General features: G+C 43.2%; 1 protein-coding gene across 1 annotated transcript in view; it reads right to left on the reverse strand.

The window, feature by feature from the left end:
• ube2j1 (ubiquitin-conjugating enzyme E2, J1) overlaps nucleotides 1-14,477 on the reverse strand; it is a 43,457-nt gene extending 28,980 nt beyond the window's left edge. The window contains exon 1 of the mRNA XM_037750683.1: nucleotides 14,157-14,477. Coding sequence (XP_037606611.1) covers nucleotides 14,157-14,187 — 31 coding nt within the window. The 5' untranslated portion in view covers nucleotides 14,188-14,477. The remainder of the gene's footprint in view (nucleotides 1-14,156) is intronic.
• Between the last annotated feature and the right edge of the window lie 2,939 nt (nucleotides 14,478-17,416).

Here is a 17,416-nt window from a genome sequence, read left to right on the forward strand (position 1 = left end):
GGGGGTTTAATCACTGCCCTGGCAGTATAGGACACAAAGACGCTCCTTGATGTAATGCTGACTACCAGGCTGCAGCTACGCTAGTCCTCACAGTGAGGCCATATCAGAGTCCATCCAGGGCAAAGCCTTGGGTTAAATATCCCATCATGCTTTAACACAAGGTCATGAGTCGCAACAAGAGGCCTGATGTACCGTCTCAGCCTCATGTTGACAAATCGGACAGCAGGGCCAATTTGCTTGCTTTTGCTCTCTTGTGGGCTCCTGGAGCCGAAGATAGCAGCTAGCAGCTAGCAGCTACCAGCCCGCTGCAAGAGGAAACAAGATGGGGCTGAAAATTAGAAAGTAATTGCAAAAAGGAAAGCGGAACTAAGAAGTATTCATGGAGACAAAATTGGTTTGGAATCCAATCCGGTGCGGACTGCTGGGGTGTTGAGCTGGAAATGGAGAGTGTGAAATGAACACGGGAGAAGAGGACGGAGGGCAGCAGAGGAGTTGGGTGGGAGGGCAAATAACAGGGATGAAGGCGATGCTAGCTGAGAGGATGCGCAGGCTGCAGGGGTGAGTGAAGCAGTGGAGCAGAGCGATGGCCTGACACCACGCGGCTTTCAGGGCACGTGTTCTTTTTGACTCTGCCCGAGGACAGGCACTCTTCAGTGGAGATGTGAACCAACCACAGTAATCCCACATTGGACACACAAGGAGTTTGTATGTGTGTGTTTACAAGGCTTCCCCCCGCCTTCTCCTGTTTGTGCAGGGGGTCATGGAGCGCTTACAGTCTTACTCAGACTTAAAACTATTAAGACAACAGGGCAGATAAGAAACCTCAACCTCCGTGCAGCAGCCTGCTAGAAATCCAAATAAACCTCATGTTTGGCAGTTTTGCATTGCAAAAACCTTTCAACCTTTCAGACAACTGTATCCCAGGGTGATGAAACTCAAGTAGGTTTTCAAGTTATATAACAGGAAAGGAGCCAGGATTTCTGCCATTGGTCTTAAATGCAAAACTCTACCCACATGTGCCAGCTGACAGAGATGTCTACTTCACTGAAAGACAACTCCAAAACAGAAGAGAGCTGAGCTGAGCTACATCTCCATCAGACTGAAGAAATGCATGATTGCATGTGCCTTTAATGTTGTGGGTTTGATTCCATCTTCTAGTGTTCTCCCTGCTCTCACTAGACGTGCATGCACACATAAGTCCACCTTCATCAAAGACAATCTGTTGAGTTTCCTGAAAATGTTAAGCTTCAACAGAAACCCAAAATACAACAAAGCTGTATGCCCATGCAGCCGCGCACATAAGGGCCAACAAATGAAATAACAGACAGGAAGCTTAACTGTGCAGTGATCTATGAACAGCTGAACATGCTGCTGTAGCGCTCCACAGTGTGAGCTCCATCCATCCACCCTCGGTACCAATATAACATTTCACAAATGCTGAGCCAGCTGTAGGAAAGGTGGTCTTGTTGAAAAGACTAACCCACAATCGGAAGGTCGCAAGTGGGATCTTAGTGTGATCAGCATGTGTCCATCGGCTGCTGTGTGTACAAATCTTTCAAATTCTGTAATGTTCGTTTAAGACTTCAAGTTTACAGACTTTTCCAGACAATCAGCAGAACAGTGACCACAAAGGATGTCAGCAGCTCCTGTGAGATGTTGTAGTGCTATAGTTATATATAATAGTTTAGACTGAATACCTAAATATCAATCACAATAACTGGATGATGATTACTGGTGCTTTCAGAATAGATCTGGGATTTGATAGCATTTTATTTAATCCCAATTGAGGAGCTAAATTGTTTATCAAATCCAGATCCTCTTATTGAATCCAATTAAGCCTAGTTCACACTACAAGAGCTTCAAAGTGGTCAGATGGCTGTACTGTTCTCACTACACAACCTGCTCTTTTAGTCCTTGTGGTTTTCACACTACATGACTGACCATCAGCAGGAGGTCACACACTACCAGATCTTTCACCAGGAGTAATCCCAGAGGTCTCCAAACTACGTTTTGTCCCTAATACATTCAAGAAGTGACGGCCGTGGTCGTGCTTGGTGATGTTATGTTCACATAATAGCCCGTTTCCACACGTCTTTACTATTTCCCCTATGTATTGTAGATCAGTCACTGTGTTATTCATGCAAACATCCAACACCCCAGGTGCAACAACAACTTTGGTCCATGTTGCAAATGCAACACATACAGTCAGTTCCTGTTGTTACAGACGAGCCCTCCTCCCCCAGGTTTCCCCTCAACCCGTGTTTTGCCCTCTCATTGGCTGTAGCTCTCTGATAGACTCCCCGACAGGTCCAGATATTGATGGTACGTATCCGTGTTTTTTATCGCGAGGGGACGCGCCGCTTCCCAGCATTGGCGGCTTGGTGGGCTGCCACTAGACACAAGGCACTAGGCTCCTAATTGAACGAACACTTTCCCTCCGTGGGCTGCTGCTCCCAGCTTCAAACTAGAAATAATATGACGGCTCGTTCGGAAACTTTCTTCTCTTATATCACGAAAATAGTTCACCGAAATGTGTTTCTGAAAACATTTGAGTCGAGAAATAAACCATTACTGAATCTGTCTTTATTTTGGATTGACAACGTTTATTTTAAAAGATTCTCTGGAGTGGGGCTCCAAAATCTGTCAGCGGGTGGAAAACCAGGGCTACAGTCGTCAGTGTGAACTAGGCATTAAGTTTCACTTTCAACATTCAAATGTGACTTAAGTTATCAATGAAGATTAGGTCTGTAATCACCTGAGATGTAATGTTCACAACCTGTAACTACAGCCTGAAAATGAGATAAGCAGCAGAAGATAGAAAGTTTGATAAAAATGTAACTGACACATTGAATTGCCGGTGCAGTCTACTTACTCTCAAGTCCTTATTTTTCTCATTTTCTTGTTGCTCTAAATACTGGAGGTCTCAATATTAAGTTGAGAAGTCTTTGGAGTACAGCCATTACACAACTAACATTACATCTGATATAATCGGCCATGTTTGTCACTTTACCCAGGAAAGAGATGGTCAGCAGCAGCTAAAAACGAGAGGCCTACTACCTGAATGTTTTCTACATGGCTGTTGCTCTGCTAATAAAAAGTGAAGAGAGATACTAGATGTGTTCACATCTGCACTTGGTGAAATCAAGGTAATAATCCTGAAGTAATAATACATAACAGTAAAACTGAAGTTTCACTTTAATCATTTTGCATGTGATTTTACAAATAATGAAATTGGAAAAATATTCATATATTGTAATTATAATTTCAGTCATATTGTCCAGCCCTAATTTACACATGAATATTTTTAGAAATGATCATTACGAACACTCACATATAAATGTGTTTTTATTCTACCCTGGTAGAACAATTTAATAAGCACAAAAACTCATATTACTATTCAGTTTTATAGGCCAGAAAAAGATGATGATTAATGCATTAGCATATTATCCACTCCTGATATCCATATCAAATAAAAGTCAGTAACCAACTCCACATTGTATTTTTATATTGATGCACACACGCTAATCCAAATTAAAGAGCCTGAAATATTCTATAGTCTGAGGGAAGGTCTCAGGATGCTCACACTATTTTTGAAAACTTGGTATAATGAAATGACAATAAAGCAGAAACTCATTTTTGATTATCTAGCTGAGACTCTACCCTATGTGAAGTTGTTTCTCATACTGAAGAAAAATGAAAGACAAAAGCAACGAAATTCTCTGAAGGTAGGACAATAAACCCGGACATCACCCGCTGTGTGCAGACAAACCCTGAACATCGATAAGGAGACGGCACCTTTAATGTTTGGCACAAACACACCAGTATCATCCTTAGAGTTCCTAGAACACCAACATTGACAAGCAGCTGGCATTCGGGGGTGCAGGGATCAGAAGAAAGTGTCCTCAAGATGTTCCTGAGACCTCAGAATTGTTATGCAAGAGAGAAGAAGTGGTGCTTGGAAAATAAATAATAACCAAGGAGAGAGGAAGAGACAGCAATTAGAATGAAAAGAGGAGATAAGGAGGAATCAGCTGGGAGAAGGTGACGTGAGGTATCTCTTGAAATTACTTTTTAACATACGACAGAAGCTGCGGAGCTGTGCTGCTGTTGTGACTGGAGAGGAAAATGTCAATCCACCGTTGTGGACCCAGGAGACAAACTTTGAAAATGCCGATTGATATGCTGGTCTGATGTCTGTTGTGACTGTGGAGGAACGACTGGAGGAGGACACGTGTTACATTGCTAAGAGAGTGAGGAGGTAAGTGAAAGCTGGGGAGGTTTAATCCCTGTCTTTGTAGGTGTTTTTCTTTTATTGTTGAGTTCCCACATTTTTTCCTTTTCATAATTCCAGAGTTTAGTTATGACCTTAAATCCTTGCCTGTTTTAAACCATTTTAGTCTTAACTAAATGTTCTATGCTGATGGAACAGTAGGTGGTATTATGGTTGCAAACTAGGCCGTCACTACGGATTTTTCCTTCAGAACAAATGCAAAAAAGTTAGTGAAGGGTTTTGTCTGTACAAGCACAGATATGTAATTAAAGTATGTGTGCTGGGAGTCATATTTTTGTAGACCTTTGCAAAACACAGCAACTTTTCAAACTCAACTGCCCCTACTTAAGGCTGAACGATTTGAGAAAAAGTATTTTCTATAATTAAAACATTTCTTATTTCTAAATGAATAGAATCCGATAAAATAACGTAGAGGTTGTTATACTTCGGCACAGCTGTGCCTGGAGCTAAATGCTAATATCCGTATTCTAACATGCTCACAATGACAACATTAGCATGTAGATGTTTAGCAGGTATAATGTTTACCATATATGTCCACTATCTTAGTTTAGCCTGTTAGCATGTTAACATTTGCTAATTAGTACTAAACACAATGAACAGCAAACTCAAATTTGACCTTGTAGTCTGTCATTCTTTGGTACTTGCTGTCATTTTGTCTTTTCCCTAATTCATTTAGCTGAATGTCACAACTCCCCTGAGTTGATAGGAGAGTTATTCAGATCACCTGTTGCAGGGTGGGGGGACCTGAGAGAAGCTTGGTGTGATTCCCCTCATGGCCAATCAGAGTGTGACAACGCCCTCTTTAGGGCTTAAGAGAGGTGGGGCACTGCACACCCAGGGCATTCTGATCCTTCCTACACATAATGCAGACCTCATTTTAGCAGATTCAGTCAGAAACGATGGAATGAAATTAGACTCAAAATGGTCACAAATATGTGTTGCATGATCTACAAATGAAAACTAAGATATACAAATGTACAATGATTTGTGCATAATTTTGGGTACTCAAAATGCCTGTTGCAATCTACACACACATACCAATTCATTTGAACACGTGTAAAACACATCCAAATATGCTACGGGATACACAATTCTAACGGTAGGGAAACCCCCTCAATATTGTAAGTAACTCCCAAATTGCAAAACTCTGGCGAGATGGTTAAGGTTAAGGTTAAGCCTTGGCATTGAATAAGGTTAGGCACAGACCACGAATGGTTAAGGCAAAAATATTGTTTTTCTTGTTTCTTGTTTCTCTTGTTTTTTAGACTAGTGGAAAGAAAACATTCAAAATACCCCTTTAGGTGTTTACCTACAGTAACTTAAACGTCTACACGGATCAGCTATAATATTAGGTGAGCATGGGCATCCTGACTGGTCTGCGGCTACGCAGCCCCATACGCAACAAACCGCAATGCATTCACGTTTTCAGCAGTTTGAGCTCCAGTAGCTCTTCTATTGGATCGGACAACACGGGCCAGCCTTCGCTCCCCACGTGCATCAATGAGCCTCGGGTCTGACCCTGTCGCCGGTTCTCCTTCCTTGGAGCACTTTTGGTAGGTCCTGACCACTGCAGACCGGGAACATCCCACAAGAGCTGCAGTTCTGGAGATGCTCTGACCCAGTCGTCTAGCCAGCACTATTTGGCCCTCGTCAAAGTCACTCACATCCTTACGCTGGCCCATTTTTTCTGCTTCCAACTAGGGGTGTGACGATTCACTCAGCTCACGATATGATACGATACGATACGATACGATACACGATATTGGGTTCACGATCTCGATACGATACGATACGATATTATAACAATAATTTTAACAAAACCTGAATATATGACTGAAAAAATAGCCTTTTTGTCTCAGCCAGCTGATCAGTTTACCAATAGGATACAGGACAGACTAACCTAAACAGTTGGACTACACAGCCTACTGCCAGCTTTAGTTTCAGTCTTGTGTAGCTAAGGGTTACGGTGCTCCTATACTTTATGAAGTATAGGAGCACGGCTTACTAAAGGGAACTAAAGTCATTCACAACTCAACTAAATAACTTGCACGTGTTTACAGTTAGCTGTTAGCCGCCGGGCTAACACGCTCTGCTTGTGTAAACATAGCGGCGGAGGATGAGAGACAGCAGACTTGCAAAGTTTTAATGCACTTACTAACAGCAACGAGCGTAGCGTCAACTCGTCTCCTCCACCGCAGCCTCTCTGATCAGCTGTTCACTGACTGCACTGTGTGTGTTGATGTGTTTGGAGCTCCAACAAGGCCTATAGAAAGGAGGCTGAGTCACGGGCAGACATGCTCTGGGGGTATGACACATGCGCAGTGTAACTGAAGCTGCGTCCGTGCGTTGAGATCAGTTGCGATTGGTTCAATTTCGGCGAGTGCAGACCAGATTTTACTGCGCATGTGTTGTACCCCAAAGATATGACGCATACTCAGCCTCCTTCCATAGGCCTTGAACAGCAGCAGGAAGAGGTTGCAGCTGCCCGCAGCCCGTATGTACGTAGTATCTATTATGCCCTGATATCGCAATTCAGTTTTCCGTCTCAACGATGCATATCGTTACATTTTTATATTGCGATATTTCGTGGCACGATATTTCGTCACACCAACACAAAGTTCATAGTTCAAAATATTCACTTGCTGTCTAATATATCCCCCCCACTGCCAGGTGCCATGGTAACCAGTAATCCATGTTATTCACTTCACCTGTCAGTGGTCTTAATGTTATGGCTGAGCGGTGTGTATATCTGACGATATATCTGATGATATGGCTCAGAGGGTAGAGCAGGTTGTCCCCCAATCGGAAGGTCGGCGGTTCGATCCCCGGTTAAGACACTTAACCCCAAATTGCTCCCATTGATTGCCATCAGTGTGTGTGAATGGGTGAATGCTGACATGTAGTGTAAAGCACTTTGAGTGGTCAGAAGACTAGAAAAGCACTATATAAGTCCAAGTCCATTTACCATTTACGACAGTTTCCCACTAAACCTTCTGCCTCCTACAGGTTGTTAACCCATTGTTAATCATGTATAATTAAATTGCAGCTCATGTAATTAGACAATCACACTCTTTGAAATTGTGATGTTGATATGTATTATGAGTCATTCAGCCCTGTTCCTGCTTCTCTGTTGGTTCCCAGCCTGTGTAGGAGGCATACATTACATTACAGTGCAGTGAAAGGCTCACAGTTACTATGTGTCTGTCAGGATGTATTGTATACAGTGAGTTCAACTTTAGTGTATGGTACATACATCATCCTGCCTGTGGCCCAAAGCAACAACAAGCCCGATGTGTGACCTAAGTAGTCCTGACAGCACAGGGAGTAGTGGTCTCCTCAACAACTACCCAGCAGCACTGGGCCTCACCCCCACAGCAGCAGCAGCAGCAGCACAGTGAGGCTGTGTGGAGGAGGACCGACTGTGTGGAAAATACACACTCTTAACTTTGTGGCCAGTTAAAAACTATTTGTACTGACTATGTCCTCCTTCCCACACACACACACACACACACACACACACACACACACACACACACATATATACACATACACATGTATACACATACATACATACATATATGTATTATTGTACATAGTTAATCGTGATTAATCGCAAAGTAATCCCACATTTTTTTTATCTGTTCAAAATGTACCTTAAAGGGGGATTTTGTCAAGTATTTATTTCATATATACTGGGGGAAAAAAGTTCGGAAACTTGTGTTTGGTCCATTATTTCTCTGTTGTTACAATGCTAATGGTCATTGTATTCTACATCGTTGGAAAGCCTGTTTATTTACCTTCACAATGATGTCCAACTTGTATGGATCATGCATTTGTGGGATGAGCAGCACAGCTGATTATGTGGGGAGTGCCCAAGAAAAATGTTCCAAAATGCTCTGCCAAAGGTAAACAGTGTATTCTCATAAGGCTACCAGGAAGCCTGCAATGACTGCCCTTCACCGTCAGGCCCGTTGGCGCTGGTGTCGACAACACAGACAATGGAACCTGAACATGTGGGGGAATGTCATGTTCAGTGATGAGTCCAGGTTCTGTCTGCCAAAGTCGGATGGCAGGGTCAAAGTATGGAGATGAAGTGGAGAACGCTATGCTGATTGTTGCACCGATGGAGTAACAGTTTTTGGTGGGGGCAGTGTCATGGTGTGGGGCATCTCCCTCACTGGCAAAACAAGGCTTGTCATCATTGAAGGCCATCTCAATGCAGTGAGATATCGGGATGAGATTCTGCAGCCAGTGGCGATCCCATATCTCCACAATCTGGGACCTAACTTCATCCTCCAAGATGACAACGCTCGCCCCCACAGAGCCAGGGTTATCACAGACTACCTCCACAATGTGGGAGTAGAGAGAATGGAACGGCCTGCCAAGAGTCCACACCTCAACCCAATTCAACCCTTGTGGGATCAGCTTGGGCGTGCTGTACGTGTTAGAGTGACCAACACAACCACGCTGGCTGACCTGCAACGAATCCTGGTTGAGGAATGGAACGCCATCCCATAGCAACGTGTGACCAGGTTGGTGACCAGCATGAGGAGGAGGTGCCAGGCTGTTGTGGCTGCGTATGGATCCTCCACCGCTACTGAGGCTCCTGACGGTGGATTAAATGAATAAAGTGTAAAATAGCCAATATGTCTCGTTTGTTCCTTGTTACTGATAGAGAGTTCAATCATCCAATCCACCAAACACCTCAAAACAAGAGTCAATACCAACAGGAGAATACACTGTTTAGCATCGGCAAAGCATTTTGGCAAATTTTTCTTGGGCGCTCCCCACATAATCAGCTGTGCTGCTCATCCCACAAATGCATGATCCTTACAAGTTGGACATCATTGTGAAGGTAAATAAACAGGCTTTCCAACGATGTAAAATAAAATGCCAATTAGCATTGGAACAACAGAGAAATAATCCACCTAACACAAGTTTCTGAACTTTCTTTTTCCAGTTTATATTATATATATTTACTCTTATCAACATGGGAGTGGGCAAATATGCTTGCTTTATGCAAATGTATGTATATAATTAATATTGGAAATTAACAACACAAGAACCCTCACAGGTACTGCATTTAGCATAAAAATATGATCAAATCATAACATGGCAAACTGCAGCCCAACAGGCAACAACAGCTGCCAGTGTGTCAGTGTGCTGACTTGACTATGACTTGCCCCAAACTGCATGTGATTATCATAAAGTGGGCATGTCTGTAAAGGGGAGACTCGTGGGTACCCATAGAACCCATTTACATTCACATATCATGAGGTCAGAGGTCAAGGGACCCCTTTGAAACTGGACATGCTAGTTTTTCCTCGACAAAATGTAGCGCAAGTTTAGTAAGACATGGTTGGTACCAATGGATTCATTAGGTTTTCTAATTTCATACCAGTATCTTCACTCTAGCTTTAAACTGAGCGTGCTACAACCTCAAATTCGCAAGTTGTGTTAATGCGTTAAAGAAATTAGTGGCGCTTAAACAAATTTGTGTTACGTGTTAACCTCTGTCTGAATAATGTATAGACTTATTTTTTCTTACTTCCTAAAACAAAAGTTTGTGGTATTTTTTCTTTGTTTAAGAGAGCTTTACAAATCCTACCATTCTAGAAAATACTGGTGGCAGGGGTGAGAAAGAAAGGCACTTTTAGGTGGGGCGGTGAGACGGAGAGAGCTATAGCTGAGAGCTATTCAGGTTAAAAGATTCTCTCTATCTTCCAGGCCACCAGTTAGTCATGATTTTCTACTTGGGGGATCCATCAGTCCCCTGCAGAGTGGAATCAGGAGGCCTCAGAGATGTGATAGGCTATCAGGGCTGGACAGGCACTTCAGAATGAAAGATGAGCCACTTTAAAGAGCCTGCTCTGTGCCTCATCCTAGAGTATCTTCTGGGATGGCAGCGGGCAGCTCCAGCTTTGATGGCAGCTCACACTCAGCCTGGGACTCCTCGAGTCATGGACAAGATTATCCTGGTGTCAAAACCACATCTCACAGGGTGATGTCTGATCTCCCAGGTCAGTCTGCTTACCAAGCCATCCATTGTCACAGCTTCTATGAACTGACTTATCCTGAAGGACAATTAGGGCTAACTACAAATTTTTTAGTTTTGGTCAAATTGGTTATGATAAAACCATACTCGCACAAGTAGAGCCCAGCTGAATATGGATTTTAGAGGCAGATACCAACACTAGTATTTGTGAGTATAAAACCAACCATCGTTGTTTTTCCCTAAACGTAACTAAGTGGTTTTGTTGCCGAAACCTGAGCAAGTATTTTGTTTGAATTCACAACGCAAGCACGTTTACTGCTACCGTAACGAGACGCCAAGAGGTCTGACAAGGCATCAGTATGTCAGCTGTGTGTCTGCCCGGCGTAACAACACTCTGTCTGCCCGGATTAACGATAGCGATTGACCGACAAACAGTGTGTGTGTTTGTGCTACATTAGCAGCTGTAGCTCTGTTGGTAGCTTCGTGCTCACCGTTGTCACACACTGGTCTGTCAGCGCGGCGTAACTTCAGCGAGTTTCCGACAGACCGTGTGTGTCATGGCGGTGAATGCAGGTTTTGTCGGTGGTGTTATAGCTTTGAACGTAGGTGTAGCAGACAGTGTGTGTACAGTTTATTTCTCGGTGAATAAATGCTACGAGGCTACAACTCGCCCCGCTCATGGCTCGACGGGAGCCGACTTCCTGTATCTGTAACTCCGGCTCAGATTCTGGAACAACTTTTCTCCTTAAACTGACAAGTTTTTCTCAGCTTTTGAATTAATTATTAACATTTCTTTTAACTGTTTTAACCGATAGCGTTAATCGGTTAAAATGCTTAGCGTCGGTTAACTGTTAAACGGTTAACTGTTAAACGGTTAACTATTAACATCCCTAGTATGTACAGTATCTGTTCGGAGCAGTAATCCTACATGAGTGGCTGTGCCCTTTTATGGCTGCTCCCTGTGACTAGTCAACTACTAACTTACAGAACCTTTACCTAAAGGGCACATTACTTCCTGCATTGGCACTGTATGTAGATCGTATGAATGTACTGTAACTCCTAGGGATGCTGTATTGGAAGAGGAGAGGGGAGGGGGGGGGCATTCCAGGTCTCAGCACAGCATCCTCTTAACACCACTGTCCATGCCAGTGCCTGGATGCCCTGTGACAGGCGCTCCAGTGCTCCATATCCCATGCCCATTTTTGGCTCTTCCTTCCAGTAACAGTAAGCAGAGATGACAAGGAAAAGCCCTTTTCCCACACAAGTGCCTCTGGCCTCTGTTGGGTTTGCAGAGGTCCGGTCACTGGCCCAAGGCGATAGGGTGATAATCCTTGTGTGCCAAATCATCTTATGTAACATATATTTTGAGTGATTGCCACTGGCAATGATTCATAGTTGGTCCAGAGGGGAAAGAGGAGACAATATTGCGTAATAACAAACCAACTTTAAAGACGTGAAAGGCACAGAGCACAGAAAAAAGGAGGGAAAAGACTCCTCCAGAGTCTGAGTACTCATTTTTGCTCTTCTGTTGCTGCTACTTCCACGACATCAAGCTAAAAGGTAAAACCAGGAGTACTAAAGACAGCTTATTCCACTTTTTCAGTCAGCTCCTGAATTTAGAGAAAACGGTTGGATACAATAAGGAAGGATGGGATATAGTACATTTTATACACCAGACCGTGCGTAATATAACTACAATTTACAGCACTATGAAGGAGAAGAAAAATAAATGTGAAATAAATATATATACACCTATAGGTGTATATATATATATATATATATATATATATATATATACTGTTCTGTGCACGTGCGGGTTTTGATGCTGATTAAACGCCATACTAATGATTTAAATAAGGACTATTAGAGTGTTCATACTGGGAATTTGATTCACCTAAAAAAAAATATCCTCAGTTACACACGTTTCTTTCCCAATGGAAGTCTATGGGAAAAAGTATTTTTGGGCCCAATGGCATCACGTGACGGACACAGAAGTTGTAGTACGTCCGTTTGGCCACTATGAAAATTTGCTTCAAAGACGATCACACTTCCTGGGGGCTTGACATACACACACAGAGACAGACCTGCTAAATGTCAGGTGCACCGGTGCGAAACAATGAAAATGTTTAGTTGCACTTGTGTGATACTAACTGAATGTCTTTGGTTAACAGTTTGTTAAGTGGTTGAGGTCTGCAACCTCAACGCTAGATGCAACCAGACACAATGTACCTTTAATATTTGATCTTGTATATATGTAATTTCTCAAGTTTAACTAACTCACACAGTGATTTAACACATGCATTTAACAGAAACTCCAGTAAGATTAGCCAGATGACACAGTAATACTGAAACTCTGAATATGAAAACTGAAAACTTGACACCCTAGTTCCAACCCAGTGGCTCTAAACAAATCATGTATGTATCTGTGGTATACTGAGCACCTGCATGTGTTTGTGTATGTGTGTGTGTGTCCTTGGAGCAAGAGCTGTACACCCGTAGAGCAAATATTAAGCTTACATGACACTTTAGCGAGGATTTGGTGATACGTGGCATGCAGTCAATGCTTTCATGATGTTAAAAGTTACTTTTTTCAAGTTTTTGTTTCTGCTGACCAAATTCTCAGTTTCAGTTTACATGATAAAAACAAATTATGTCTGCACCTGCATACAAAGAAGTGCTGATGTAGATATGTAATACTCCACTAGACCTTATACAAACATAATACAACAATCTGAAAGGGGAAAAAGGGGCACACCACCCAAATCAAGAATTCTGTTATTTACAAACTTTAGAGAGGGTATAAAGTCTGGAGCTGCTCCGTCATGGGAGACTGATTTTGCGGACCCACAGAATGTTTGTTTTCTTTTTTTTTAATACCCACATGAGCTTTATACTATTGTAGAGTTGCCAGTTGTGAAACAGAAAATGTTCCCATATACTCAGAACATTCCCCTGGATGCTCTCAGTGGCATCTACAACATCTCTCTCTATTCATTGTCTATGGAGCCGCTCCACTCTTTATACCCGATGACATCACCAGTTTGAGTTTTAACACTCTAATTTTTGGATTAGGGAGATAGTTGTTCATGTTACTGTATATATATATTTTTGGACTGTCTTAGGCCATAGGAATAACATGTATGAATGTCGAAAAAGGGCGTATCTCCCCTTTAAATGGATATTCAAACATGTGTGGCACTCCATGTTTGTTCTCAAGCTCTTGGCCAGGTGCAAAGACACATTCTAATGACCACACCTGCCTGTTACACACACGCGCGAGCACGCGCCAGCCTCCACTGCATAGGTGCCAATATCTTTGATCTTATTAAGTCTCAAATATAAGCCGATTCTTCCACACACCACATCCTTGCAAAATCACAAAAGTTATGTAGGCTTACTGTAGCAGAAGTGCATAAAAAAACACACAAATCACTACTATAACACCGCTGATCCACCTAACGTTAGGCCATCTTCTGTGTACAGAAACCTGTGGAAGCAGTAGAACCCTGGTGATAGATGACCGGGACTGGAGCTGCACACACAGGGACGTTACATACTGAAAGTGAGCACCACGTACTCTCTGATGCCAGGAAGAGAGACATGCTCAATGAATAGCCATGTTGTTGTTCATAGTATCTCCATATGGAGTTCACAAATGAAGACAAACACTGAGAAGTATAGTCAATCCATCTCATAGCGGCTCATGTCAGCGGAGGCATTTACTTCGGACGAAGTGTGTTCACAGTTAGTAATTGTCCGTCATGGTAATGAATACATGTCAACAGTGAACTGGTGGCTTTGAACTGAGTTGGTCATGTTAGCAAAGTGACAGCTGCAGACCAGAGAAACAACATGTGAAGGTGAGCTTACCTGGACTCTTGAGGTTATATTTATTCTCCATACTAACAGATCTCTCTTTAAAGATCAAGTGCTGTTGACTTTATGCTGCTAACTCGCCAGCTAGCTCCCGGCTAATGTTCCCTATTCAACGGTAGCTACACTTAGCTGAGCTTAGCCCGGCTAGCCTCTTTCCTCCCCGGTGTTCCGGTGTTCCGGTGTGTAGAGAAGATAGAGGCTATCTGATTCAGCCTTCACGGAGAGATTGAAGAGTTGTTTCTCTAGTTATCTGTCAGATGTTTCGGTTTGAAACTGGTTGTTAAATGTTATCCTCGTGACGTCATTTGTGGAAACGTAAACAGGAAGTGGCTGACTGCTGGCCGGCTTTCTTCTTCTTCTTCTTCTTCTTCTTCTTCTTTGGTGTTTATTGGCGGTGGGCAAAACATGTTAGAGGCGCATTACCGCCACCATCTGGACTGGAGTGTGGAACAGGAGAATGTGCTAGACAAAATAAATAAATAAATAATTAAAAATAATAAATAAATTAAAAATAATTAGGAAAACTCTAGATTCGTTTAACTAAGTCAGTTTCTCTTAAAAACTGAATAATTTCACAGTATATGTTATCTGCTGTATTCCCCGAGAGACCTGACAATGAAAAGTCCTGGGGCCTCATGTATAAACGACTGCGCAGCTTTCACACTGGAAGATGGCGTACTCACAAAATTGGAAAAATACGTTGTCATGTCTAGGGTTAACAGGCCACTGTTAGAATGTGAAATGCATTATGGGTAGACGAGGAGAAGAAAGGTAAATAAAGAGAACGCGCTAAGCAGCAGACGTGTGGTCCCTGTTATTGGATTCAATTTGAATATCCCTGCTTAATTCAGGAGTAAGGCAGAGATATAACATTGGCGACGAGGATGAACGCTATTTAGCTAGTTAAACGTACAAGTTTAGGTAGTTAGTTAGTATGGAGAAATCCGGAATTCAGAACTTTGCATGCTACACGGAGCCGGCTACGCTAGGTTCCAGATGGAAGAGGTGGCTAACGTTGTTTGAGCTGTATGCTGACGGTAAAGGACTTGTATAACCGAAGATTCAACAGCAGCTACAAAGCAAAGGAGACGTGCACTACTATTGCATCTAGCTGGACCAGACGTACAAGATGTTTTCTCAACATTACCGGACACGGGTGAGCCGACGGACTACCAGGAGGCAGTCGACGCTCTGAACGATTACTTCGTGCCTCAAGTCAACACAGCATTAGCGAGGCACGCATTTCTAAAGTTGCAACAGAAGCCAGAGGAGACGGTGCAGCAGTTTGCAACACGCCTGCGACAAGCTGTAAGAGACTGTGATTATGGAGGAGATTCTGATAATCAGATCAGAGATGCCATTTTGAGTAAAGGGACATCTGAATATGTACGCAGAAAACTTTTAGAAGAGGGTCGCAGACTGACGCTAGCACGTGCACTGGAGATAGCTACACGCTGTGAGAGCATCGAGGAGCAAATGGAGAGCATGTCATGCACGTCGGTGAAAGCGACTACAGAGACAGTGAATCGAGTCCTTCAAAAAGAAATGAAGGGAAAGTACGGAAATTGGAATACAAAAGGAAAACCAAACAGAGAAAATAAAAATGATGGAAAGTGCTACAGATGTGGGAATATTGATCATCTTGGCCGAGATCCGAAATGCCCAGCACGCGGACAGACATGCCACAAGTGCCAAGGAAAAGATCATTATGGAAAAATGTGCAGCACAAAAGGTTCGAAAACAAAACAGAAAGTAAACAATGTTGATACACATGATGACTTTGCTTTTGCTATTAATGATGACAACATGCCAGAGAGACTTACCTTCTGTGTGGGGGTAGTGAATATGAGAATGCTGATTGATTCTGGTGCAACAAGAAATGTAATGGGAGAAAATGCATGGGAAAAACTGAAATCAGAACGCATAAAGTGTCACTCATATATCCCTAAGACTGAGAGGGAACTGTATGCATATTCCTCCACCCAGCCATTAACAGTCAAGGGTGCATTTACATGTGAAGTTTTAATAGGAAACAAAACTGAACATGCCGAGTTCATTGTTATCAAGGGAAACGGTGAACCACTGCTGGGAAAAAAGACAGCGACACGACTGGGGGTTCTGAGAATAGGTGAGAACATTTCTGCTGTAACTAACATTAAGCAAACACTCCAACAGCAGTACCCAGAAGTATTCAGCGGAGTAGGAAAGCTGAAAACAAGACAGGTTAAGCTGCACATTAACCCAGAGGTGAGGCCAGTAGCCCAGCCCATCAGGCGCATACCATTCAACCTCAGGGGGGCAGTAGAGTCCAGAATAAAGGAATTAATGGACTTGGACATTATTGAACCTGTCAATGGGCCGACCCCGTGGGTGAATCCAGTTGTGGTCGCCCCAAAACCAAAAAGCGATGTTAGACTTTGCCTGGACATGAGACATGCTAATGAGGCTATAGTGAGGGAACGCTTTCCAATCCCCACTGTGGACGAGGTGCTCCAGGGCATGAATGGCTCAACCATATTCAGCAAGTTAGACCTGAAATGGGGCTATCACCAGCTTGAGCTGACCCCTGATTCATGAGAGATCACCACATTTGCAGTGCACAACGGATTATGCAGATACAAGAGGCTGCTCTTTGGTGTATCATCTGCCAGTGAACAATATCAGCACGAGATAGCCAACGCCCTAGCTGGAATCGAAGGCGTTGAGAACATCTCTGATGACGTGATCATACACGCACATGACCAACAGACACATGACGGACGGCTACACGCAGTCATGGACAGGCTCAGAGAGACAGGACTAACACTGAATCCAGAAAAGTGCCAATTCAACATGAATAGACTGATTTTCATGGGGATTCTGCTGTCGGACAAAGGTATCGGGCCGACAGAGGAGAGAGTGCGAGCTGTGACAGAAGCAAGGGAGCCAGAAAACGACACAGAGGTGCGGAGTTTCCTTGGGCTTGTTGGATACAGCACCAGATTCATCCCACAGTTTGCAACCCTGTCAGAACCACTGAGACGCCTGACAAGGAAGGACGCAGACACACGCAGAGGAGCGCAGCAGTCAGAAGTCAGTGTCGGTGACACTGTACTTTTGAGGCAAGACAAAACCGACAAGTTCTCCACAACGTTCAATGCGACTCCACACAAAATCATCGGCAGGACAGGAAACAAGGTCGTAGTGGAATCACCAACAGGAGCACAATATGCGAGAAACACCACCTTTGTTAAGAAATATAAAGGAGGTGAACT

Source organism: Sebastes umbrosus, chromosome 18, assembly GCF_015220745.1.
Source record: "Sebastes umbrosus isolate fSebUmb1 chromosome 18, fSebUmb1.pri, whole genome shotgun sequence".
Lineage (NCBI taxonomy): Eukaryota > Metazoa > Chordata > Actinopteri > Perciformes > Sebastidae > Sebastes > Sebastes umbrosus.